The sequence below is a fragment of the Octodon degus genome, unplaced genomic scaffold (assembly GCF_000260255.1).
Source record: "Octodon degus isolate 3935 unplaced genomic scaffold, OctDeg1.0 scaffold00218, whole genome shotgun sequence".
In the NCBI taxonomy this organism is placed as follows: domain Eukaryota; kingdom Metazoa; phylum Chordata; class Mammalia; order Rodentia; family Octodontidae; genus Octodon; species Octodon degus.
Genome location: NW_004524794.1, coordinates 886,896 through 912,628, shown reverse-complemented (window position 1 = coordinate 912,628; position 25,733 = coordinate 886,896). Strand labels below are relative to the sequence as shown.

The 25,733-nt window shown below is 54.0% G+C and overlaps 1 protein-coding gene across 1 annotated transcript; it reads right to left on the bottom strand.

Annotated features, from left to right (window-relative positions):
• Positions 1 to 2,077: 2,077 nt before the first annotated feature.
• Bcap31 (B cell receptor associated protein 31) lies at positions 2,078 to 25,706 on the bottom strand. The gene is made up of 8 exons (XM_004645118.2): positions 25,600 to 25,706; positions 24,444 to 24,576; positions 23,156 to 23,256; positions 19,503 to 19,650; positions 4,777 to 4,909; positions 3,854 to 3,977; positions 3,084 to 3,184; positions 2,078 to 2,430 (listed from the first exon to the last, which is right to left on the bottom strand). The coding sequence occupies exons 2-8, from the start codon at positions 24,533 to 24,535 to the stop codon at positions 2,392 to 2,394; spliced, it is 738 nt and encodes a 245-aa protein (XP_004645175.1). The 5' UTR covers positions 24,536 to 24,576; positions 25,600 to 25,706; the 3' UTR covers positions 2,078 to 2,391.
• Between the last annotated feature and the right edge of the window lie 27 nt (positions 25,707 to 25,733).

Sequence of the window (25,733 nt, the reverse complement as noted above, 5' to 3'; positions counted from 1 at the left end):
GCAGAAGGGCAGGCTGGGGCCATGGGAAAGGGCAAGGCAGCTTCCAATTTGGATCTACTTGGAGAAAGGAATCAGTAGGGCTTGTAGGGGACCAGGATGCAGGATTGAGAGGTCAAGGACACCAGAGATCACTGGACGAATGGCATTGCCAGGCCCAGCAGTGGGGACAATCCAAGTTGGCTTTGTGTCACCCCAGAAGTGCCATTAAGTGATGTCTAGTTGGCAGGTGGACGCACAGGAGCCTGCAGCTCTGGAAAGTCTGTCCCAGAGCTAGAAATTTGGAGCACAGGAATGGGAGATCGGGGCAAGGGCGCGGGTGCCAACACCACAGGATGGAGGGGCTGGGCCGCAGAGGGTCCAGGAGAACAGCTGGGAGGCTCTCAAGTGTCCTCGGACAGATGAGGAAACTGCCAGATGGTTGCGTCCTGCCACCGGATATTACTCAGCCGTAGGAAAGCTACACAGGCAGCCCTTGGAGTCAGTGACACCTAGTGAGCGAAGCCAAGCACACCTAGGCAGAGGAGACTGGTGGGCACCAGGGCTGAGGAGGGCACCGACAGCGATTCCAGCTCAGGAAGGGTGCGCACGGAGATGATGCACTCATGTTCCTAAACATGCAGGCATGCATACACGCATGTACTCATGTGCTTCCACGCAGTAAGGGAACAGGGGCACAGACATCCAAACACGTCTCCGAGGGCAGGCCACGGCACAGTGGAGCGCAGGTGGCTGTGGTCGAGGCACGTGCACAGGGAAGCCGTCACCCCAGGCAGGCAGGAGGCCCCACAGATGCCCCCTCACTCCAGGCCTGCTGGCCGCTCCCTAGTCCCCGCCTGCCCTTCCTGAGCCCTCCGTCACAACCCCGCCCTGCTCACACTGATGCCACAGTTCTTGGCCAGGACTCCAGCCTGGATGAGAACTCACTCTGCTGTCCTCCTTGCCTCCAGGCTGATACCCTCCAAAGCCACCTGCCACATTGCTGCTAATGACATCCCAAAAAGACAATTAAACAGAAGCAGGAATCCATTCCTGCACCAGAGGTCTACAAGTAGTTTTGGCCAGCAAGCCACCCCCAGTATAGCAGGGGAACACTCTAGTCCCTCCTGTCCCTCTGTGACATGGGGTCCTCCAAAAGCTGGGCGAAAGAGGGACTTGGCCAGTGCTAGGAATAGCAGGACAAGCTGCCTGGACTTTAGCCCGGTCAGCACAGACATGAGGGCTCAGGGAGGCCCAAGGTAACCCTGAAACACTTCCTGGAAAAGCAGACAAGCCTAGGCCTCAGCAGGGCAAGCAGAGGGTGTCACCTGAGTGTCCCCCATCCCCACGGGCACCAGCTGGGACAGGAGAGGCCTCCCCAGGAGCTGACGGTGCTCATGGAGTGGGGAAGGGTAGCTGGAGGAAGCAGCTGTTGGCCAGGCCCACATGTGGCAGGCAGGACCAGGACTACACAGCTCAGTCAGTTGCCCACCAGGGTCATCAACACTGGGATTCACCCCAATTCCAAGACATACCTCTAACCTGCTCCCTGACCTGACCTGGCCCCCAGGCTTCCGGAGGTACCAAGCAGGCCAGTGCCCCCCAGGGGCAGGTACTGGTAGCCAGGACTGCTCCCCTCGCCCTGCACCACACTCTGGGGTTGGCAAGTCAATGCTCAATGGCACACCTGTGCCTGGGGTGCCTGTGACACCCCTCTCTACAGCCCTGCCCTGTCCTGGGCCAGAGCTAGGTCAGTGCCAAGGACGAGTCTCTTCTCCCAGTCGGCATTAGTCAGAGGTCATGCGGCAAACCTGAGGGGGTGGGGCAAGGAGTGACTGGTGGCCTGCTGCCACGTTCTCCCAGCCCATTCTCCTCATCCCCATGAGAAGAGGAGGCAGGCACGTCTGCCACCAGGAAGTCCTGTAGCTTTACTGAGCTCCCCAGGGAGGCTGACAGGCCTGACACTCCCAGGAGCCATAAAGCTGGGCCTGTCCCAGCCAGGGGAGGTGGAGCGGAGGGGAGGGCAGCAGGGCCCCTCCAGGGGCTGAGGCAGTAAGGCAGCAGGACCTCCCTGCTACGATTACCACGCAAAGACACCAGGTCACAGCACATCACAACAACTTTATTGCCTGCAAGAGAAACCAGTGGGCCTGCCGCAGGGAGCTCGCGCAGGACTAGAGAACATGTCAACATAGCAGAGCTAAAGGGCTCAGACGCAGGCCAGGAACAAGGGCCCTCCACACTCCCCGCAGGCAAGTGAATGAGTGACAATCAGGTCCCCAGTGGTGTGCCAGCAGACTGTGACTGTGGAGGGGACAGAGATGACTGCTAGAAGCTGTGGAGAAGTGAGACAAGGGCCAGAGGGAGAAGCTGAGCTCCTGGGAGAAGCTAGCGCAGGCAGGGGAGGTGGCAGCGTCACTCCTCCTTTTTGTCCGTGGGGCCAGCTACTGCAGCCTGTGAAAGGATAGAAAGTCCAGGCAACAGTGGGAGGGCCCCACCTGCACCCAGCCTCCAGCCCTATGTCACCACAGTCCCTTCAGCTCAATACAGGTGCCTGGGGAGCAAACAAGGAACTGTACCCCCAGAAGTGCTGAAGGCAGGCCCAGTGGGTGTATCACTGTCTCAGCCACCCTGAACTCAGGGCCAGCCTGGGAAGGGCTATTCTTGCCTGGTAGGGTGGCATGGGATGGAAGAGCGGCAAGGGCCTCTGCTTTGGCTTTTCTATGGCAGCCAGACAGAGCTGGGACTGCCGGACGCCCAGCAGGCTGACTTTGAAGTCCTGGTCCACCACAGGTCCTCAAAAGCCAGGCCTGCCCAACACCCCCGCCAGTGTTACGGGCACAAGCTATACAGGCTGATTTCCCCACCGTGTGCGTCTGATGACCCCTGGCCAGCCCAAGCCAGGGTGCTGCTCAGGTGACTGACCACTTATGCCCAGTCCCATGGGACCTTGACATGGCCAGCAGAGGTCCCCAGGTGGCCTGGAGGGCCCTAAGGCTGGCACAAGGGTAGGAAGGCCCAGACCACAGAGGGACTTGATCAGCAATGCCAGGCGCGGCGCCACCCACATGGTAGGGCTCCGCTGCACGGCTGAGCCAGTCACTGACCTGAAGCCTGGCGTGCTCCTCCAGCAGGCGGTCGTACTCCTTGGTGAGGCCCTCAGACTGCTTCCGCATGGCCAGTGCCTCATTCTCAGCTTTCTCGAGCTCTGGAAATAATGCAAGTAATGAAGGCAGGGAGACATGGGAGGCTTGGAATGAGAGCAAGAAAGCCCACTGTCTCAAGACTGGGGAAGCACCCCAAACCCACATCTGGTGGGATTGCAATGCTTCCGAGTGGTGCGCACTGCCTTTGCAGCCCGTGTCCTGGGATGATCAAACTGCTCAATGAAGCGAAACAACAGAGGGCCCCCTGGTCCCCCTCATGAAGCAAACCCTAGTGGCTCTCAGCAGAAGGGACCTTAGGCGAGGCTACGGGAGACTAAGTAAAATCTCTGCTCAAAGCGAGACCCCCGCGATCTCCAGGATGCTGTGCGGAGCAACAACAGCCTCAGTGAGGTGCCGAGTGAGGGCTGTCTGGGCTCCGACTGGAGTAGGGAGGCCAGTGGAGAGCTGGCTTAGATTTTCCAAAATAAAACCACCTCAAATTCCTCTCCACTCCCTTCCAGACACTCCCCTCGCTCTCAGCTCCAGGGCATCCGGGGCTCCCCACCACAGCACACAGGCAGCTGCCAGGACTTCTCTGGAACCTGTCCATGCCTGAGCCCGCCTGGCTGTGCTGTGGCTGCAGCTCCTGAGACTAAGGCCACCAAGCTGTATGCCCGGCTCTTGAGCCTGTGCCTGAGCCTGTCCCTGGGGCTCGGAGGAGCGGGCCTCACTTTGCTTAGAGATGGCTAGCTCATCCTTCAGCTTCTTCACTTCGGCTTTCAGGCTCCTGTTCTCTTCCTCCACCTTCACCGCGGAATCTCCAGTCTCCAGCTTGCCTCGGTCCCCAGCAGCTCCCTAGGAAAAGCACCATGGCCAGGTCACTCGGGAGGAAGGCAAGGCTCCAGCCTGGGCCTGCCCAAGCTGCAGTTGCTCAAGCTGCCCTGGGCACTCGCCGCTGCAGAAACATCAACACGGAACTGGGCCACTGCTCACTCCCAGTGAAGGCCAGGTCGTGGCTGGCTGCCGAGGGCCAGGCAAGGGCCAGCAGGGCCACCTGCTGCAGCTCACAGGCCACATACCCTGGCTGCCCTGGCTGCAGGCCCTGCCTCCTTCCTCACCAGCGAGATTGTAACTCCATGGAGCTTACCGCCTCATCTGCCAACTCAACATGAAGATGCCTGCCATCCACCTCCTAGTGACCACTGTCACCTCTCCTACCTAAGCTTGGGCTGTTTGCTGTAGCCAGTGGCTCCAAACGTGCCTAGCCCATCCAGCTGCGCCCACCTGTGACTTCCAGTCTGTCTGTCTCCTTCCAAGCTTGGCTCACACCTCACTTCCTGGGACAAGCCTTCGAGGACTGGCCCACAACTCCACCCCTACCTGCTCCCTAGCAGAGACGCGCTGGTCTCCAGCATTCTGAGACAGATGTGGGAGAACAGAGGTTTCTCCCAGGGGGCGGGGCCCCGGGATGGGCCCAGACAGCAGTAGCCACGCCCACCCCTGCTGTGCTCCCATCCCCTTTGCGCCTGCACTCAGCTGCAGCTCCACGGCTTCTGGGGCTCCTGGGGCAGCAGCATTCTCTTGGTGGCCCTGGGGAGCGTGGCCTGGCGCGGCAGTGCAGGCATCACAGGGCCGCTGGGCAAGCAGGGCTCACCTTGAGCTGATCGTTCTCCTCCATGTACTTCTTGGCCGCCTCACTAGCACTCTCTGCCTGTTTCTTAAAGGCTTCATTGGAGGCCAGCAGTGTGGCCTGCTGGGAGATGAGAGTCACCAGGCGTCTAAGCAGGCTGCAATTGTTTATAGAAAGAAGAGGTAAGGACACCCTGGCTGGCAGGCTCGTCGCAGCCGCTCCCACCCTACTTGCCTGCCTGCCTGGCAATACCAAGGAAAGGTGGGCCCCCCCCAGTCACCCAGAGGATGTGTGCGTGGGGGTTAGGAGCAGGAGCCCAGGGACACCACAAAGTCCCAACGTCAGCACTCTCCTGCTCGGGGCCTGGACATGCCAGGCAAGCCTCAGCACTGCGCCCCACCCTGCGAGGCCAGGCTTGCCTCACCAAAACAGTGGCTGACAGGTGTGGGCGCTCACTACATGCCAGCCGAATCCTCTTATCTACCTCAGGGGTAGCTGCTATCATTGCCTGCATTTTAACAAGGAGGAAACTGGTGCTCAGCAAGGGATGGTGATGTGGCTGAGGTCCAGGCCGGAAACAGACACGGTGACGTCTGTGCCTCCACAGCCCACAGTCGGAACCACTGCTTGCTCAGCTCCTGGTCATGGTGCACCACAGACAGAAGGCCTCTTCTCTCTCAACTCCTCCCCAATACATCTGTCACCCAACAGTGCTCAGATGGAGACCCTCACGGGCCAGAGGGGACACACAGGGAAGAACCAGGGCCCAGGGACCCACTGCAGGGATAGTAGGGAGGACCTTCCATGCAGCCCTGGGACAAGCACTGCTTAGGCAGGCAAGATGGCCAGGAAGGAGCCCAGAGCAGCCATGGCAAACAGGGTCAGGTCAGGAAAAAGGAAGAAATCTGCTCGCTCCACAGCTCCTCAAGAGTGCTTGCTCAGAACACACAAAACAGCCTCTTGGCCCCACCAGGCCCTGGCAAGCTCTGCCCTCCTCACTGATGAGATGGATGGGCACAGAGCACGGAAAGCAGAGCTGGTGCACTCTCCTCTCGGCCTAAGCCAGGCTCTCAGGGCCCGGCAGAGCCCCTTTCAGGCTATGCACCCCGGGTAGAGAGGCCCCCAGAGTTCCTGGTCTGGGGAGGAGCTCCCAGGGGCCCCTGGTGGCACGGGAAGAGCCAGGCCATGGATTCCTGGCAAGAGAGGAGAGTTTCCAATGACATGTGCTCTCTAAAATTAGCGGCCCAGACCTCGTGGCCTAGGGCTCAGGTTTCCCTGCCTCAGCCCTGCTGCCCACCAGCCTGCCCCCCACCGAGCCAAGCCCTTAAGGTAGAAGAGCCGCTGCAAGCCACCCACCTGACTCACAGGGGAATGGCCAAAAGGCACGAAAAGTGGGACAGGCCCTGGGCATTCTGCAGCAGAGGGAGAAGCCCCTCCTTCTGCCTGGAAGTGGGGGAGGGGCATGTATGGCACCTAGCGGGGCAGCCAGCACAAAGACCCAGCAGAGCTGGGCAGGTGGGACTTGATTTCATTCCTGGCCATGCCCAGTCCCACACCCTGTGCCCTGCAGGCTGAGCAGGCAGCTGCTGGGGAATGTCCAGGGCTGCTGCCTGGCTATCCAGGCAGGCCACCACTGGCAGGGAAGCTGGCCACTGTCAAGGGGAAGATGGTGCTGGGGTGAGGGCAACAGTGCAGCATGGGCCCAAGGAGAGCGCAGCCCACGCCCTGTGCAGTGTCCACTCGCAACCCCAGCCGCAGCCTGCAGCTCACAGGCCCCAACTCCAGAACCTCCTCTGGCCAACCGCCACAGACACTCCATACCTGCTGGGCACCCTGGCTGGCCTCTAGGGAAGAACCCCCACCACCTGGCTCACAGCCTCCAACCTGCCTGAAGTTGGTTCTGGACCGTCAACCTGCCAGGCCATCCCCCATGCCCACTGCTCAGCAGGATCTGCTCTGCACCCTCTTCTTGCCCTTCTCACCCTGGTAGAGTTCAGCTGTCACCCACACTCATGTACAACTGCCAGTCACTGGCTCCTAGATGGCCCTACATTCCCAACTCAGCCTATCCCAAATAGGCCTTCTCTTCCGATCTATGCCAAACACCCATGTCCCGGACTCTGTTCTTTCCTCAGCCCAAGCCACAGTATGGGGCATTGCGTGTCCACTCTAGGCAAGCCACATGTAGGCACCTCCTGCCATCAGTGACAGAGGACACACCCCCTGCCAGGCCTGCAGTGGTGCCAACATCAGGTAACATCAAGCCCTGACTATCCCTGGAATACACCCCCCAGCTCAATTACCCCCTCAAGAAAGCCTTTCCCACTGTGCCACCCAAGCCCCACTGAGAGCACCTTCTGGGCACCCCCAGAGGGTCCTGTGCACACCATAGAGCTGTGCAGGCTCTACCTCCTGCCCCATGTGTTAGCCCTACCAAACCAAGGCGCCACCAGGCCAGCCCAGGCCTTACACAGCTCCGCCCCCATACCTGGCACCCAGAAACGGGGCCTTCCAGGTGCCCTCATCCCACACCCTGGAGAGGAAGCACTTTCCAGAAGGTGAGGGGACATGTCAGAGGCTGCTCGCAGGGCCCAAGCCTGTCCTTTCTCCTCCCTACCCCAAGCACCCAAAGCCTGGCCCCGAGGGGGACAAGCCCTGCCAGTCTATCTAGCAAGGAGACATAGACCAGTCCAGAGAAGGTGTGGCTTCCACCCCGTGGCGGTGAGCAAGCCAGGCTGGTGCTGCAGCAGCAGCTGAGAGGCACGTGGGAAAGGCGACTCAGCAGCACGAGCTAGGGGCCAACCCACTCCAGCCTGTCTTGTTTGCTTCCTTAGGGCCTGAGACTCCCCCAAGGATCCCTGGCATTCAGCACATGGAACATGCCCAGACCCCCCCGCCCCCCTCACTGTGCGTTGCTCTCCACAGGACCTGCCAGGTCCTCCAGGCCTGGGTTCAGCGGGTGCAGGCAGGCATCACAAGCCAGCCTGTAGACATGATCACCACGGCCCCCATCTCAGGCCATACAGCCTGCTGGCAGCCTTTACTATGGCTCCTGGGGACTGCCACCCATATAACTGTTCTAAAGTGTTTGCTTAATGGGCACAAGGAAAAACCCAGTGCCAACACAATTTTCTAATGGTACCTGGCAGTCACTGATGGCATGGCCTGGGGTCCTGCTAAACTTCATCCAATGACACAGGGAAAGGCCAGTGGAAGAACATAATAATGAAAGTCAGATGTATCTGTCCTTGGCAGACAAACGCAGCCACAAATACCTGAACCTGACTCGGCTTTCTGGGTAAAATATTCTTGGATGCCGAGCAGGGCTATCGTACTTCTACAAAAGGTTGAGTAAATAAGAGAAGGCAGGGGAAACAGAATCTCTTTCTGGGCTCTGAAGAAGCAGAGCCAAGCATAGCAAGTGGGAGAGATGGCCCACAGGCTTGTACAAAGCCTGCTGTGTGGGCTTAACTGGAAGCAGAAAAGGAGCACTACGTCCCTGTGATCTCCTATGGCTGGCCCTTGAGTGTGGCCATTGCAGGCTGGCAGGTGAGCTGACATTCCTACTGATGGGCTGTGACACAAGCTTTCTCCCTCCTTGGTGGGCAAGCTGACCCTGGTGCCACAGCGCCACCTGCTGATGCCATGCTGCCAGAGCCCAGGAGACCCTGGTGCAGCAGGCTAGGGAACACCCTGTGAACACGCCTCAGAGCTTGAAGGAAGAATGACACAGCTGCTCTAGAAAGGATCCAAAAGCCAGAGGATGCCCGGGAAAGCCCCGGGGTGAAGTACAGTGATAGCACAAAGCCTCTGCAGCCTGCGGGGACGAGGAAAAGACATCTGGAATAAAAGCCTGAAGCGGCTCTCCGAGCAGGGCTGCCCAGGCTCCTCTGCACCCCTGTGGGACCCTGTTCCTGCCTGCAGGTACACAAGAGGCAGCAGCTGCAGCACTGCTCCGAATGGCCGCCCAGCCTCTCGGGGGCCTGGTGTGCTTCTTGTGTAGTCTTGGGGTAACCTGGGCGTCAGCAACAACTGAGGAAAGCCAGATAACTTAGAGGAGCCACGACATCAAACTGAAACACGTTGGTGGCACACCTTGGTCCCAGCAGCGGCCAGAGTCAGGAGGCAGACACCCTCAGCGCACAGCTCTGTCCCACAGCCAACTCCAGGTCCCAGTCTTATTATGGGGTGGATGCCCAGCATGAGCCTCAGCAGTGACACAGAGTCGCAACACTTTGGACCAGGTACATATGGTGCTCAGCAGCACCTCCATCCCCTGCCCACTAGTTGCCTAGAGTCCCTCCCAATGGTGACAAGCCAAATCCTCAGTGATGACAAATGTTCCTTCGGTCAATAGGGTTGGTGGTACTTGAGAACTACTGATCTAGACCTGTGCTGTCCACTATTACCAGCTATCTCCGTGGAAACTGCAAGTAAGCAGCAAGCTCAGGTCTTGGTCACACAGGCCACACTGCAGATGTCCAGACAGCCTCATGAGGGGACAGTGCTACTCTATCCATGATGACTTGGATCTATCTTGCAGGAGAGTATGCACAGCTTTCCCTCATGATAAAAGGCCCCCACCAGTAGTTTCCCAGAGGCACTACAGCAGGCTGATCCTATGGCAACTGGCATCAACAGTGGCCAGCCCCTGAAGGGCCCATACCCGTGTTCAAACACTGTCATCTCTCATAAGCCTCCATAAACTGGCTTGTGATCACAGGGGCCCAGCATGGCAGGCTGACGAGTCACCATCAGCCCAAGACCACCTGGTCTCAGGTGCCAGGCCCCTGGCACTAACTGCACCATCCAAAAGGGAAGAGTTCAGTTCCCCACACTGGGCCAAGCTCCATACCTCTCAGGTGAGCATGCTAGCTGAGGCCTTCAGGGACAGAGCTGCAGGCCGGTGCACAGCACAGGAGGGGTTCAGAGCAGCCGCCCAAGAGGCCCAGGGCAGCACAAGGTAGAATGCTGGATGCACTGGTGGGCACAGCACACCCTAAGTAGAGGCCCCAGCAAGGCTCTGAGACCTGAGCACTCTCCTGCAAAGGGGAAGCCAGGCAAAGAGGACTGTTGTCACATCAGTCAGAATCTGCATCAAGCCTTGGGTGCAAGGAAGCCACTGGAAAGAAGGCAGTGTGCCAGAAAGGTCTGAGAGGGACAGGCTCCTGCAGGGTTCTACAAAAGTGGTAGTGGCCTTGCACCAACAGCAGACCCAAGGGTGGTGCAAAGACAGCAACAGGCTGTGTCCTGGGCCCCCACTTGCAGAGACCCTCAAGGACACTGAGCTATACACACCTGGTGATGACAATGAGATGTCACCTACATTTTTCATTAAAGAGCACACAGGAACAGGGGGTCACACAGCACATGAAGGGGGCAAGGAACCCAAGGACTACACCAAGATGCCTCCAGTCTCCTGAAAACCCGAAGTGGAAGCAAACACCTTGGCTCTGAGTCCCAGACTCCTGCCACTGCCCATGGCCCCATCCCTCCCAGCAGCAACGTGCATCTGGATGCCTGCTCCTCAGCACAAGGCTACGCACAGACCTTCTCCTGACCCTACTCTCTCGAGCACAGACCTGGGGCTCCTCCTTCCTTCCTCTTTGCTCCTCTCACCCCTGCTTCTGGTCCCTGGCCACAGTTCTCTGACCTGCCTGTAACCTCCCACGGGCAGCTCTGGACACAGCCACCTGCAGAGCATCCCCTGCCCTGTGGAGACCAGAGCCTCCCCGCTGCCAGCACCCACACCTCCCAGCCCCAGCCTCGGCACTATTCAGCTTCAGACTGCTGTACCCCTCACAGCCTCCTCCAGCATGGCCTCCCTGCTGCCAGGTTCCCTGTGCCATGTGTCCCGCATTCCTGAGATGCTAAGCAGCTTGCAGCACTACTGGAACACTTGACTGGCTGTCAACTCTTGTGCAGGACCCTCTGACACAGAAGGGAAAGAGTGACCCATGGGCTGGCACAGACGCATGGACAGCCTCGGTCCGGCATCCCTCCGATGAGGGCTTGCCACTGCTTGCAGCGGAAACAGCGGGTGGCAGGCTGGAGGCCCAGTGATGGGGAGCTGGCAGCCACACAGGAATGCTGGACACAGGCTGACTGTCCTGGAAAACCCTCAGGATGAAGTGACTGCAAAGTGCAAATGACCACATGTGGCAGCACGGGCTCCGTCCTGTGTTGCTAAAGCAGCACAGAGATTCCGCAAGGGGAAGAGTGCTCACACTGGGGCCAAAGCACATTAAATCTAAAATCTCAGCACAGCTGATGACTGCCTCTGGATCTCAAGAGGCATCCTCAAATCGCTGTTGGCAAATTTAATTCGTGACTGATACCGAGTGCTTACCATGTGGTGGCTTCCGTTAGAACAAGTGCTCAAGGGCCTGGGAAGACTTATATCAAGAGTGATTAGAGTTAACACTTTAGGACTTATTTTTCTATTTTTGCTTATTTAAAGATCACATGGGGGCTGGTGAGATGGCTCAGTGGTCTAAAGCACCTACTTAGAACAAGCTTAAGCCAAGCAAAGCACAGGGACCGCGGTTCAATCCCCCAGCACCACATGCCAGCCAGCCCCGCCCCCTGGTGGACTGAGCTGGCCACACACACACAAAATAAATAAATAAACAAATAAATAAAATTAAAAAAATAAATAAAGATCACATGAAGCAAAAAATAAATAACAAATAAATATCACATGAAGCAAGGTGTGGTAGTACCTGCCGTGATCCTAGTACTTGGGAGGCTGAAGGATCACCCCGAGTTCAAGGCCAGTCTGGCTATAGAGTGAGTTCCCAGCTGTCCTAGACTACACAGTGAGACATTATCTCAAAATCAATCAATCAATCAATCAATCAATCAATCAACATGAAATCAGGCACGGTAACACAAGGCTACAATCCCAGTACTCTGGGAGGCTGAGCAGGAAGATCACAGGTTTGAACCTGCCTGGGCCATTTAGCAACTTAGGGAAGACCCTGCTTCAAAATAAATAAAGAAGGCTGGGGATGTAACTCAGTGCAAAGGCCCTGGGTTCAGTCTTGAGGCAGAAGGCACTTGTGTGACCTGGGTGTGGTGTGGCTCCATGGTAGGAGCAATTTACCTAGCATGCCTGAGGCCCTGGTTTCAATCTCTAGCAATGGCCTCTCCAAAGCCTGGTATTCCTCCAGGGAACGTGCACTACCCAATGACTTTCTGCTCTTCACAGACAGAAGGAACCAGGAGATTGGAGGTGGCACCCTGTCATCATTGAGACCAACAGGTAGGACATGCAAATCCTGCAACCACCCACCCCTACCTGAGGCCTGTCAGTGACTTGTCAGGAAAAAGAGCAGCCCACCAGGTGACTTGTAGTCTGGCCACTTTAAATGCCCATCTGGTACTAGTATAGGATACGTAGGAGACTTTCTCTCCAAAAACAAAACAATAACCAAGAAAATCCCATGTGGGCTGGGGAGACAGCTCAGTGGCATAAGTGCCTGCCTAGCAAGTGCAAGGTTCTGAGTTTGATCCCCAGGACGACCAGACAGACAGACAGACAGACAGACAGACAGACAGCGAGCAAGCGAGCCAGCCATGTGAATTAGGACAGGGAAACAGCCATGGCTCGGCCTCACTGACGCTGCTCTGCTACGTTACCAAAGGCCCACCTAGCAGAAGGGACTGAACTTCTTCCAGTGAAACTATATGTGCCGGGCCGATGAGCTAGCTCAGTGGACTAAAGTGCCTGCTTAGGCAAGCACAGGGACCTCAGTTTGATCTCTGGTACCACATGCCAATCCCTGGCACCACATGCTGTGCCAGCCCTGCCCCCAGGGCAGGCTAAGCTGGCCGGAGTCCAGGCATAGTGGTATATGTAGAAGATCACTATGAGTCCAAGCTATGTAGTAAAACCAGGTAAAAACCAAATACATTTAAAAAAATAGGGGCCGGGGAGATGGCTCACTGGCAAGCATCTGAGTTCAATCCCTGGTTCTGCCAAAAAATAAATAAATAAATAAATAATAAAAAATAAAAATAAAAACCTCTACACGCCAAGGGTCACTCACCTCTTGCTCCTCACTCCACCCCTTGCTGTGAGAATTCAGCTATGTCTCACTCACACAGCGCTGCAGGTCCACAAGGACCCAGGACAGTCCTAACACAAGCACCCTCCACCACAGAGCAAGACCCTGCCCTTACACCCACACTGGCCTGTGCAGGGCTAATGGTGGCTGGCTTGTAGTCACTGAATTTCTGGAGCCAATGGTTCAAATTTGTGATCTTCTTCTGCCTCCAAGCAGCTGAGATTACAGGTGTGTACCACTGATCTCAGCTGTGGGGGGTTGTTCTGAAAAGATGCAGCATGGTCTAAAGGAGCACGTGTAGCAGGACACAGAGAACAAGACCAAAGCTGCAGCAATAGGCAGGATTCCTCTATTTCTCTCCTCTCCACAGCACTCTGTACTCATGGCTGAGAGGTGCCAGCTCCCAAGGGAAGAAAGTTACAGCGCCCTCCAAAGGCGCTCTCTTGGGGCTTCTTAGCATGGTAGTCCAGTGCAGGCGGAGGCACAGGCCATGTAATCGAACAAGTACAGCCCTGAACAAACCACACCCCAGGTTGCAGAGCCCAGTGACACAGTCCAGAAACACACTGGGCAGTTCCCTGTGGGTCGTGGACACCGGTGGTGGGCAGCATCGGGAAAGGTTGGCAGTGACACACAGGGTCACCAGGGAGTTTATCCTGACACAGGTACTCATCAGCAAGTGCCAGAGGCTGAGCTCCAGGCAAGTACTGTCCTCCTGAGGCTCCTGGCCCCATGCCACCCTTAGAGCAGCAAGGATCCAGGGCGCTAGCACTGGCAGCTGCCTCTACCCATGAGAAAGGAAACGGCGAACATTTGTTGGGGGGGACAGGTGAGTGCTAGAGACCAGCAGGGAATGCTAAACTTTTGAATAGTAAATATTCTGGGAGGTAACTGACAGATGCCTATAGTCCCAGCTACTTGGGAGGCTGAGGCAGAAGGCTAACCGAGCCTGGCTTCAAGAGCAGCTTAGGCAAAACAGCAAGACCCAATGTCAAAACAACGTATGATTCCACCTAGCTCACTCATAGGAGGAAGGAACTGGCTGAATGGATGATAGCCCCTCATAGCCCAGAGAAAGAGGCAGGCAGGTATGGTGGTATGCAAGGCCCTAGGTTCCATCCCTAGCATTGCTGTAAGAAAGAGGGAGGCTTATGGGAGTCATTTGAGAAACAATCACTGAAATATACGGTTTGGTAAAAGGTTAATCAAAGCAAGGTAAAAGGGCCGGGGATATAGCTCAGTGGCGTAAGCGCCTGCCTGGCAAGTGCAAGGTCTGAGTTCAATCCCTGGTACCGCCAAAACAAATAAATAAATAAATAGACAGATAGCAAGGTAAGAGCAACAAATAGTACTTGTAAGCATTATTACACAATGGTCAAAATGATTCAAGTCTGGAAACAAGCCAGAGTGGTGGCACATGCCAGGCTGTCATCCCAGCCAGCACTCAGGTGGCCGAGGCATGAGAACTGCCAAGAGTTCAAGGTTAGCCAGCATTACATAGTGAGTTTAAGGCCAGCCTAGGCTACATAGGGAGTCCTTGTCTAAAAAAAAAAAAAAAGAGAGCCCAAAAAAATACCCACCTCTGACAGGACTAAACAAAAAAAAAAAATGGGGATACAAAGGAAAGATCATTTTGTATTTGCATATACAAAATAGTTAGGATAGCTATACAGCTACTTTCGCTTAATTCAATAAGAAAGAGGTGTACTGATAGTGTTTGGACAGGATATCCTGTCTGCTTCTTGTACTATGGATAACCACTAAGAAGATAACAATGTACAATGTATTTTTTTTAATTTATTTATTTATTTATTTGTGTGTGTGTATGTGTGTGTGGCCAGCTCAGCCCACCAGGGGGCGGACTGGCTGGCATGTGGTGCTGGGGGATTGAACCATGGTCCCTGTGCTTTGTTAAGCTTGTTCTAAGTAGGTGCTTTAGACCACTGAGCCATCTCACCAGCCCTGTACAATGTATTGATTATCAAAACTGTCCCATTAATCAGCTTTGAAACTGTCTCATTCATGTTTCTCAATAAAATAAAAAAGAAAAAAAAGTTTAGAAACATCTGTGTGATCACTTATAGCCATCTCTGGAGATAGAACTATAGGTGATATTACTTCACACTTCTATTATGGGAAGTGTTTTAAGGGGAGGCTTTATTTAGACCTGTTTATATCAAGGGATTTCTGTAACTAGAAGAGAGTGGCTTTGTTAAGTGTTTCCTGCCAGCCACCTGCGGGTTGCCTACAGAGAAGAGAGAGAGAGAAAGAATATTTCTGCCTGCAAGCAGGCACAGGGGCCAGGGGTTTGATCTCTGGGCCTGCCATGCCAGCCCCGCCCCTGGGGCACCCTGAGACAGGGATTGAGATTGGGCGTGGTGGTGCACACCTATAATCCCAGCTCTTGGAAGGCTGTAAACAGGCAGATCACTACAAGTCCGATCTAGTAGTAATACCCTGAACACCCTGTAGACCCTTCCCTAAAATACAAAAAAAAAAAAAGATTCAAAGCTCTTCAAGGGCCACAGCCACCATTATAGGATCGAAGCCTTTGACTAAGGAAGACTATATATTTCTGACAAATCTTCAGAAGGGACTAAACAGATCATTTGTGAACAAACAACTAGGGAAGTCCCACAGACTGCTGGAATCACTGTGTCTATCCTCTTCTAAGTAGCTGTCACACAGGACTCAGCTCATAATTGGATGGTGCCACAGGAGGGAGCTGCAGGCACAGCACGGAGCTGACCCCATAGTTCACCAAGGGCCTGCAGCTGCAGTGAGACAGGAGGAAAAATGGGTGTGGGGATGGAGCTAAGCCAGCTGTGGTCTTGCCTGACACTCAACCTCAAGTCAGGTCGTTACGCCCTTGTTGAAGGGAAAGGAAGGCATCAGGACTCTGAGCAGTATGCTAACAGTGTACCCAAAGCTCAGCATTTTTGGCACTGAGGCAGGAGAATTTCTGTGAGCTCCAGGCCAGCCTGGGCCACACACCAAGACCTGTCTCAAAAAGCCCACCTCCCTGTCCCCCAAATAACTGCATCCAAATCCCACTCAGTCATTGCTCCTCTGTGCAGCACTTTGGGAACACTGTGTGGCATGAGGGAGGACTGACTTCTTCCAAGCCACTTGTGTAGCTTAAGAGAAGAAGCAGGACTGGGGAGATAGCTCAGTAAGATAAGCGCTTGCCTGGCAAGCTCAAGGTTCTGAGTTCAATCCCCGGTACTGGGGGAAAAAAAAAAAAGAGAGAGAGAGGAGGAAGCTACGAGTGCTCCTGCACCCTCGTGATACACATTAGGCAGAAAACTCAAGAGATGGTGTGGGGTGCAGCTCAGCGGTAGAGGGAAAAGGAAAGACCCCTGAGAACTACACACGAGATGGCAGACTTTACATTCAACCACAAGCCACCAACGACAGACCACACAGCAACAGAGGTTCCTAAATTCCTGTCACCTACAGCGAGCACACAGCTGGAGGAGGCAGGAGGAAAGGCAAGTGCAGGGGAAGAAGCACCCCAAGAAAGAGCCCCTCCACAAGCCTGTAAACAGGGAGCCCTGAAAGGGCAGGCCACCCCCCACAGACTGCTTCACCTACGGAGCGCAGCGGCCCTGAGCACTTTTAAGTATTCAGATGAGACACTCCCCATTTATAGTCAGGAACAAAGGCTAACTGGATGCTAAAGTGAAAAACTATTTGAAAACACAGGGCCAGGGCTATAGCTCCGTGACAGAGCACTTGCCTAGTCGGCACAAGACCCTGGGTTCCATGCCCAGCACTGAGAAACAGAAAAATAACTGCACAACTTGAAAAATATGGCTCCAATCCCAAGGGGTTTTTTGTTAATACAGAGGAGCACTTATGGAGTATAATCCACTTAACAAGCAAAGCCAGGACGAAATGAGCCCCACTTCTGAAAGGGAGCAGCCCCTGAAGCCCTGGCGTGCAGGCAGAGGCCCTGCGCAGGCCTAGGCTATGTACCTGTGTAACGTTCTTCTCTTTCTTTAAAAGGAAAGAAAATTGTAACAGAAAACGCTTACACTGCTTAGGCCACTGCTTAGGCCGGTGCAGGGCTCTACCCCAGGCATGCTGGGCCGGCCCTGCCCCGGGGCGTGCAGCTGCGCACCCAGAGCTTGGAGGCTGAAAAAGGACACGCACTACAGTCCGATCACCATAGCAAGGCCCTGTAGAACCTGTACTAAACACATCGCTTAAAAAGCCTACAGCTTAAGGGTATGAAGAAAGTATTTTTGTACATTTTATGTTGTTCTTAAAAAACAGTCGAGAAGAGCCGAACATAGTGGCACACACCTGTAATCCCAGGGCTAGGGAGGCTGAGGCAGGAGAATCACTGCAAATTGGAGGCCCACTTGGGCTAGGTTCAAGACTAGCCTGAACCACCCAGCAAAACAGCAAGATATTGTTTAAACAAACAAACAAACAAACAAACAAACAAGAAAGAAAAAGGGAAAAAAGGCAACAAGTTAAAACTGAGGCAAGGCACAGTAGCACACATCTGTAATCCCAGCTACTTGAGTGGCCAAGGTAGGAGGATTTATCAGTTCAAATACACACCTGGCCCAGTCTCAAAATAAAAGGTAAAGAAAAAAATCCCCAATACCACACATTAAAAAAGAAAGTATTGGGCCAGGGAGATGGATCAGTAGAATAAGCGCTTGCCTGGCAAGCGCAAAGGCCTGAGTTCAATCCCCGGTTCTGCCTAAATAAATAAATAAGAAAGTATCCCCAGTACAAAAGGAAAGAAAGAAAAGAAAAGGAAAGAAAAAAAACCCTGAAGTCTACAAAGTAAAACACTAGGGTAAGCCCAGGCTAATTCCTTATTGGTGAAAAACGCTTTAATGAGCTCAGTGTGGCCCATGAAGTCTGGATCAAATAGCTGGGCTTTTCACACGCACTCATCCACAGCAATCGTTTGGCAGCTGCGGATCTACGCACGTAGATCTTCTGCACCTCTTCTACACATAATGCTAGGTTTGGAACCCAGGGCCAATGTGTGACAGGCAAGTGCTGTACCCTCAGCCCGAACCTGAACCCCAGCTCCAGCCCCAGCCCCAGCCCCAGCCCTGCAGGTTTGTTTTTTTTTTTTTTTTAATTTTTATTTTTGGCGGAACCGGGGATTGAACTCAGACCCTTGCGCTTGCCAAGGAAGCACTTATTCCACTGAGCCATCTCCCCGGCCCCCCTACCCTGCAGGTTTTTCTGTTTATTTGTTTATTTATTTATTGGGGGATGCAGAACCAGGAAATGAACTCAGGCCTTTGCGCTTGCCAGGGAAGCGCTTATTCCACTGAGCCATCTGCCCGGCCTCTAGTTTTTTCTGTTTAGACACCGAACACCTCTGCTGTGCTGTAACTTCAGCATGGTGGCAGGCCGGACCGTTCAGGTTCATGCCAGTATGCTCAGGATCCTGCCGCCATACATCACTGCCTAACAACTGGCTTCTGAGAATGTGTCCCTGGCTAACAGCCACATGTTACTATGTCTAAAAGCAAAAGACAGCCAAGTGCAGAAATGACCCTGAGGACACACCGTCAGCCCTGCAGCAGCCTAGAGGCGTCCTGTGGAGAGGAGGAAAGGGCCAGGATTCGTAGTCTGAAGCAGCTGTCTGCAGCTATCAGCAGCTCGGTAGCTCCGCTTTCTCTCCAGGTGCCTGCATTCCACCCCTTCCAACACCCCCAACCCTGTCAGCCCTCACTGGCCACCAACTCATGCAGTGCCAACCAGCAGTGCACCCTCTTCCTAGCTGCCCTCAGTGGACCTGCACACACATTCATGGTCTCCCGTGAACACAAGTGTGCTCAGGGTGCTGCTCCTCAAGCTCATTCCAGGGGCTTCAGTTTCTGCTAACACAACTTGCTATTCTGCCCAAAGTCTGGGCATGCGCCCTCTACTCAGTCCTCAGAAGTGAGACGCTAGCAGCACTGAAGCGCAGATGCACAGGGTGGCCGGAGCACACCCGTCAGACACAGCCTGAGACCCCCCCCAGTGCCAGCTGTGCAGAGGTAGGTGAGCCTGCTGGGGGCTCTGCTCAAGGAACGAAGGCACCCCTGGGACCATTCTCAGAAAGCACCCTTGGCCCCTTCTGCCCCTAGGATGTCTTCCACCCACCTCCTTGACTCGAGGATAGCGAGCCTGTGTGCAACCCATCTGCAGGCATTCTGCAGCACCATTTTGTCCACTCAAAGCCAGGCACTCTGGTGGGCTCCTGCCTATAGGAACTCCAATCCTCTTGCCCCTACAATCCCTCCTGCCTGCCCCCCTTTGCCATAGCCACAAAAAGGTAGTCCTGTCCCCGTGTGGAGCTCAAGGCAGGCTTTCACATACCTAGAACTTCTTGGGCAGTGCCAGGATAGAAGCCAGGTGAGTGCTCACCACTGAGCTGCACTGAGCCCTGCACACCACACTTCGCTCCTTTTGGTTTCTCAGGCCAACACCCTGACCCATACAGCCCCCCACGCCATCAATCCTTCCACCCTGTCAATTCTCTATGCCTGAGTCCCAAAGGTCCTTCCTCCAGTCTATATGCAAACACCACACAACCAGGTGAGTCAGGGTCTCCTGGCTCCATGTTTGCTGTCACTGAGGGTCCCGAAACACAAATGAGATGGCGCCAAAGCACAAGCAGTTGTGGCCTGGCCAGCCTAGGGCACCCCTCACACTCACAAGGACAGCAGCAAGGAGAAGCCAGCAATGTAGAGGTTCCTCTGGGCACGGAAAAGCTTCATGTGGAAGTGCTCCATGGCGCCAGGGTTGTTCTGCAGGTTCACCTTCTCGGTCACATCATCATACTTGCGAGTCTCACGGTACGCATCTGGGGCAGGGCACAGCAGAGGCAGTAGGCATGGGAGGCCTCCCGGCTCCTGTCTCCCCACACCATTATCTACACATCCTCCTCCCCCTCATTCCCCCTCTGCCTCCTGCATGGCAATGCCCACCTCCATCTGCCGGGCCACCTTGCTCTAGGCTCCAAGGTGCTGCCAACTGCAGGGATAGCGCCCCTTCCCATGGTGCCCCCAAGCCAGGCCACCAGGCACATCATTGGTAATCCAAGGGTTCCATTTATGGAAATGCCTGCTTGGGAGCTGTGAGGGGCTTTGGAGGAAGGGTTTCTTTCTACATTTTATGTGGGACTTTGTTGTTTAGGTTTTTATTCAGATTAAAAAAAGAATTCAGGCTCATTCAAATTTCACCTTATCAGAAATGTAGGAGCAGAAAGACTGTAACATCATCACCCCCAACAGTCTGGAGAAGTACGTGGCCACCTGACAGAAATCCACCACCAGCATGGTATTCCCATGAGAAACTTTGGGATCAGCCTGCACTCAGAAATATCTTAAGCATGTGGTTCTTGGCCGTTATCCCCAAACTCCATGGACACAGAAGCCATTTGCACTATCTCCCCGGGGACTGGCACAGTTCTGAGCACACAGTGACTAAAGGCACAGCCTCTGCTCCTGAAGAGCCACGGTCTCACACACAGTACCTCAGTTTAGCCACACATGTCCCAGGAAATGCGGAAAGGGAACCATTGTGCTTGGCCCCACTAACCAGAATAGCTTTTATGTCAGTAAAGGTGTACCTGAAAAAGGCTCCTGACAAACCCCCGTGTGAAAGGGGCAAGATGCCACAGTCTAGGGCTGGGAACATGGCACAGGTGGAGGGCAACAAAGCAAGGCGCAGTGGCATACACCTACACTGCTGGCACTCTAGGAGGCTGAGGCAGAAGGATTTAACTTTGAGCCCAGTCTGAGCAACTTGGCAAGACACTGTCTCAAAACAAAAACTAGATGAACAACCCTCTTGGGCCCCTCTCCTGTCCCTCTCTTAGAGAGGAGCTTCCTTTCCCTCAATAAATATATTCTGCTCATTAAAAAAAAAAACAACTAAAAACTAAAAAAGGGCTGAGGCACAGCTCAGTGCAAAGACCCTGGGCTCAATCCCCAAAACTAGGGGGTAAAAAATAAGATAATGGCTAGGTGCTGTTCAGCTCAGAATTTCTGGTTTGGGACAGGGTCTTAGTTTTCTTTAAAACTTTTTTTTATTATTATTTATTTATTTGTTTATTTGTGTGTGTGTGGCCAGCTCAGCCCACCAGGGGGCGGGGCTGGCTGGCATGTGGTGCTGGGGGATTGAACCGCGGTCCCTGTGCTTTGCTTGGCTTAGCTTGTTCTAAGTAGGTGCTTTAGACCACTGAGCCATCTCACCAGCCCATAAAATAAATAACTTTTTTAAAAAACTAAGGGACACAAAGCAGAAAAAACAAGACCTACAACAGTATGTATATTATCCCAGTGCCATAAACATTTCGATGTATAGCACATATTCAAGGCTGAAGCAGGAAGACAGCTGCGAGTTCAAGGACAGCCTGCACTACTACATAGCAGGACCCGGTCTCAAAAAAAAAAAAAAAGAAAAGAAAAAGAAAAACCAAAGTGAAGGGTGGGCCTGATAGCTCAGTGGACTAAAGCGCCTGCTCGGGCAGGGCACAGTGGCCAGGGCTTGATCCCTGGCGTGGCATGCCGGCCCCGCCCACAGGGCACCCTGAGATGGTGATTGAGACTGGGCGTGGTGGCGTGCACCTGTAATCCCAGCACTTGGGAGGCTGAAAACAGGAGAATCACTATGAGTTCGATCTACGTAGTGAGACCCTGTAGACCCTGTCTTAAATACAGAGGGGAAAAAAAAGTGATAGGTTCTGGCTCTAGTATGAATTGCTGAATTATGATGGTGGTCATCTAATATGGCTGAAGCCCTTAAAACAGCAGCTTATCTTCCCAGAGACCCCTCCCCACTTCTTCTCCAGCTCAGCCCAAGGTACCGTTTCCTCTCACCTTTCCCGCCACCTCAGGGAAGACCCCACTCAGCTCCTCAGGTCTATTTAAACATCCCCTCGAACCCCACCCCAGCAAAAGGCCATAAAAGCCTCGGCCTCCCTTTGTTCCAGTTCAGAGAATCAGCTTATCTTCCCTAGATTCTCTTCATGTCCTCAAACAAAGATAATAAAGTGCCTTTCCCTTTTTCCTTCTGCCTCGCCATCCAAAAATACTCTATCACAAAGTACTCCCAATTGTTGCCTGTGGGACATGAGATTATGAGGGACTATAACTATGTTCGAATTCTGCATTTTTGAAAAATATGCACCATTGTTTGTTTTGAAACAGGCTGTCAAAAGCACAAGGGCCCAAGTTCAATCCCCAGTTCCACAAAAAAAGAAAAAGAAACAGGCTCTCATGTGCTTGCTTTGGCAGTACATATACTGAAATGGCCTCAGGAGCAGTTCATGGGGGTGACCTCACAGCAATCCTCCTGCCTCTGCCTCCTGAGTGCTGGGATTACAGGCATGTGCCACCATACATGGCTAATCATGTATCATTTTTATAGTCAGAAAAACAACATAAAAAAGAAAAACTAATTAGCTGGGCATGATGGCACATGCCTGTAATCCCAGCATACAGGAGGCTGAAGCAGGAGGATTATTGCAAGTTTAAGACTAGCCTAAGCTACAAAAAGTCAGCTCAAGGCCAGCCTAAACTGCATAGACCAAAACAAAACAAATCACCTATGATTTCCATAAGTTCTATAATGTACAGGTACAAATTCTCTATGATGAATGTTATCATTATATATACCTAAAATGTACCAATAAAAATCATTTTTTCAGGAAAAAAAATTAATGATTTCCTACACTGTCAACCATTTCCAGGAATCCCAGCATCCTAAGTACCACCTTGGGGCCAGGGATACAGCACCTGCCTGGCAAATGCAGAGTCCTAAGTTCAATTCCCAGTACCAAAAAAACCCAAAATGGACTCTTAAGTACCATCATGGGGGCCAGCCAAGAAGAGACAGGGATGGGACACCTCAAGCCCCAACACTTGCTTTTAAGTCAGCTGTCCAGTCCCCTAGAAGTGCCGGCTCCTTTCCTGAAACATGGCTCCCCTCTGCAGGTAACTCAGGTCATTTTGTCTCCTGAGAGTCCACTTTGACTTCAGGGGGAAAAATGTACTTGTAGGGAACGAGAGAGCAGCACTACTCAGGGCAATTGGCTTCTCTCAGCATCTGCTCAAGAGCCCTGAGGAGCCACCTCCAGAACAGAAGCTAAGGGTGGACGCCGTCTGGCAGAGGTGCTGCTCACAGGTGAGGCCCTGCCAGCAGCCAGCATGCTGGCGCCTCTTAATGAATAGTGAACCTTTTCCGTGAGAGAAATGGATGTGCGATCGGCCTCTCTCTAGGGCAGCAGCAGCCATTCTCTTTATAGAGTTTTGCAGCAGAGTATCCCAACCCCGCACGGCACAGAGTGGGTTTGGGTTACTTACCAAGGAGCAGCAACACTAGGATGACAATGAGAACCACAAAAAAGGTATTACCATAGCTGACCACCAGCTCCACCAGGCGAGATTTGAAAATCTTCTGCCATCTAGGAAGGAAATAAAAGGCAGAGAAGCTGTAGAGGTACAGACAGCCTCAGCTGCTGCTGATTCAACAATTTACCGTCTCTGCAGCAGCACCTCAGAAAGAGGAGCCTGTCTGTGTATAGCAACCCAAGGAAACAATGTTAAGAAGAAACCTTGTCATTCTCCTTTTGGAGTATTTGAAGTGCCCGCCACATACACGGGCTATTTCTTTTAATTATCCTTCTATACAATAAACCTTAGTCTGTCTAGTCCTCCACCACCCTGGGTTACTGTAAGGGACCCTAGACCTTTCAGCATTTCTGCCTAGACCCTTCAGAATGGGAGCCCTGAGAAGAGCCTTCAGAAGTGCCTGTGCACTGGGAAATCAAAGGCAGCCTGGCCTCTAGAGGCAGAGCTGGAGAGCCCAGTCATCACACTTGGCAATGGCTGGCCAAAATCCCCATCAACTTGCCATCTATTGTGTCTCAAGTGTGTTTTATTCTTTCATTCTCCTTCCTTTCCCCTTTTGTTTCCTTTTTCAACTGACTTTGTGCAGGAACCAGGTTGTTTGTCCTACAAAGCTCTGCAGGGTTGGCTCCATTTTCTCTGAATTGCAGGCTGTTTCTTCCACAAAACTACTCCTTAGGGGTCTGTGTTTTTCATTTAAAACCTTCTTAAACATATGTGTGAGTTAGTCTCATTTGTAACACTCTAGTTTAAACAGGAAAAATGTATGTCTGTGTAAAATTTAAAAATTAATCTTCTATCAACTTTTACCAAATCCTCTGGCCTATCCTTCTAGGCTGAGTAATGCTCACAAGGTTACTGCGCAATGCCTTCGAGGCTGGTAAGGAGGACAGAAGTCAGCCAAGCAGCAACAAGGTGGTGCAAGCGTTCCCTGCCCAGGGCCATCCCATCCCACGCAGTCCAAGGTGCCTGCAGCAGTGAGGTAGGAGGGTGTGGCCTCCAAAACAGTGTGGCACCCTCCTTTCAGACCATTCTGGAGACCAAAATACATGGTGCACAGGAAGGGAACTCAGCAAGATGTGGAGGCAGTCAAAACCACCCCCCTGCTACCCCGAGTCTTGGACAGGTTCTACCTGTTTCCACCTCGCCCCAGTTCCAGGGTCCCCTGGCTCTGCACACACACAGGCTACAGAGATCAGAGCTGGGCACCTCCCGATTCTCCCCTGCCCTCTCCATGCTGCACCTTCTGGGCGAAATGAAGGGAATGCAGAGGAGCAACACCGCGAAGACTTCCGCATAGAGGAATGTGGCAACTGCAGTCCACTGCAGACTCATCCTGTGACAAGGTTTCCACCAGAGAGTTGCGAGCTTCGTTCCTGGCAAGGCACAGAGGGTGTAGGAGGACCATGAGGCTGAGCAGCCAGTTTAGCACCCCAGGAGGCTGGGGTCACCCTGGACCAGCTCCAAAGCCCTGGCTATGAGGGCTGCACTGAGCTGGGCCATCAACCCCCAAACTTCCACTTGCTGGAAGCCACTTGCCCCTCTCCATCGGGTTTGTGAACACATCCACAGCCATTCTGTGGATACTTTCTTTCCCTGGGGAGTGCAGGAGACTTCTGAAGCCTGTTTGAGTAAGATGGCACCTTGTACAGACAAAAGCATAGGAGCACCCATCCGGCTCCCAGCTCAGGCAAGTACGCTCTAGTGCAGGAGCTGGGCACTTTGCAAAGTCCTGCTGCAGCCTCCCTGGGGACACACCATTTCAGAGACTACCGTCCCCGATCACTGCTCCTGCCCAGCCCTTATGATAGAGTGAAAAAGCTCCCGACTGCTCCCCCTGCCTCTGATGGGGCCAGAGGCCTCAGGTGCCTCCCAGTCGCCCACAAGAGCGACTCCTAGAGGCCAGGGGCAAGGGCCAAGAGTAAATGCACGCCTACACTGAGCACCTCGAGGCCTTGTCCCGAGAAAGTTCTCAAAACAGCGGCTCTTCTCCGAAACCAGTGCAAGCTCCCAGCAGGCCACCGCGCCACCCAGCTTGAGGGCCAGCGAGGTACCAGGGGACCCCTGTGGCCGCGGCTCGGCATGCCCTCCCCCCGGGCCCACGCCCCCACGCCTCTGGGTGCAGCTTCACCAGGGTCCCCGGCCTTATCCCCGCGGCCGCACCGCGCAAGACCGTCCCTATCCCCGCCGCAGCCCCCATTTCCCTCTGTTCGGCCCCACCCGACCCGCACGCGCCGGTCGGCCCTCAGCCAAAAACCTCCTCAGAGCCCCGTTCCCTCCGCAGTGTTCGTTCCTCCAGTTGGGCGATGGGCCAAGAGAAGCTCCATGGCCAGCGCCCCGGGCGGCCCCGGTGGCCCGGGGTCCCAGGGTTCCAGGCTGGCGCAAGGACCCCTGCTCACCAAGGTTCTCACAGTCACCGCGCACGCCCAGCCGCAGACACCAAACTCTCCCACCTCAGCCCCTGCCCCGCCCCTTACTCCGCAACCGGAAACCGGAAGCGCCCGCCGGACCCCGCCCACCAATCCTCGCGAGG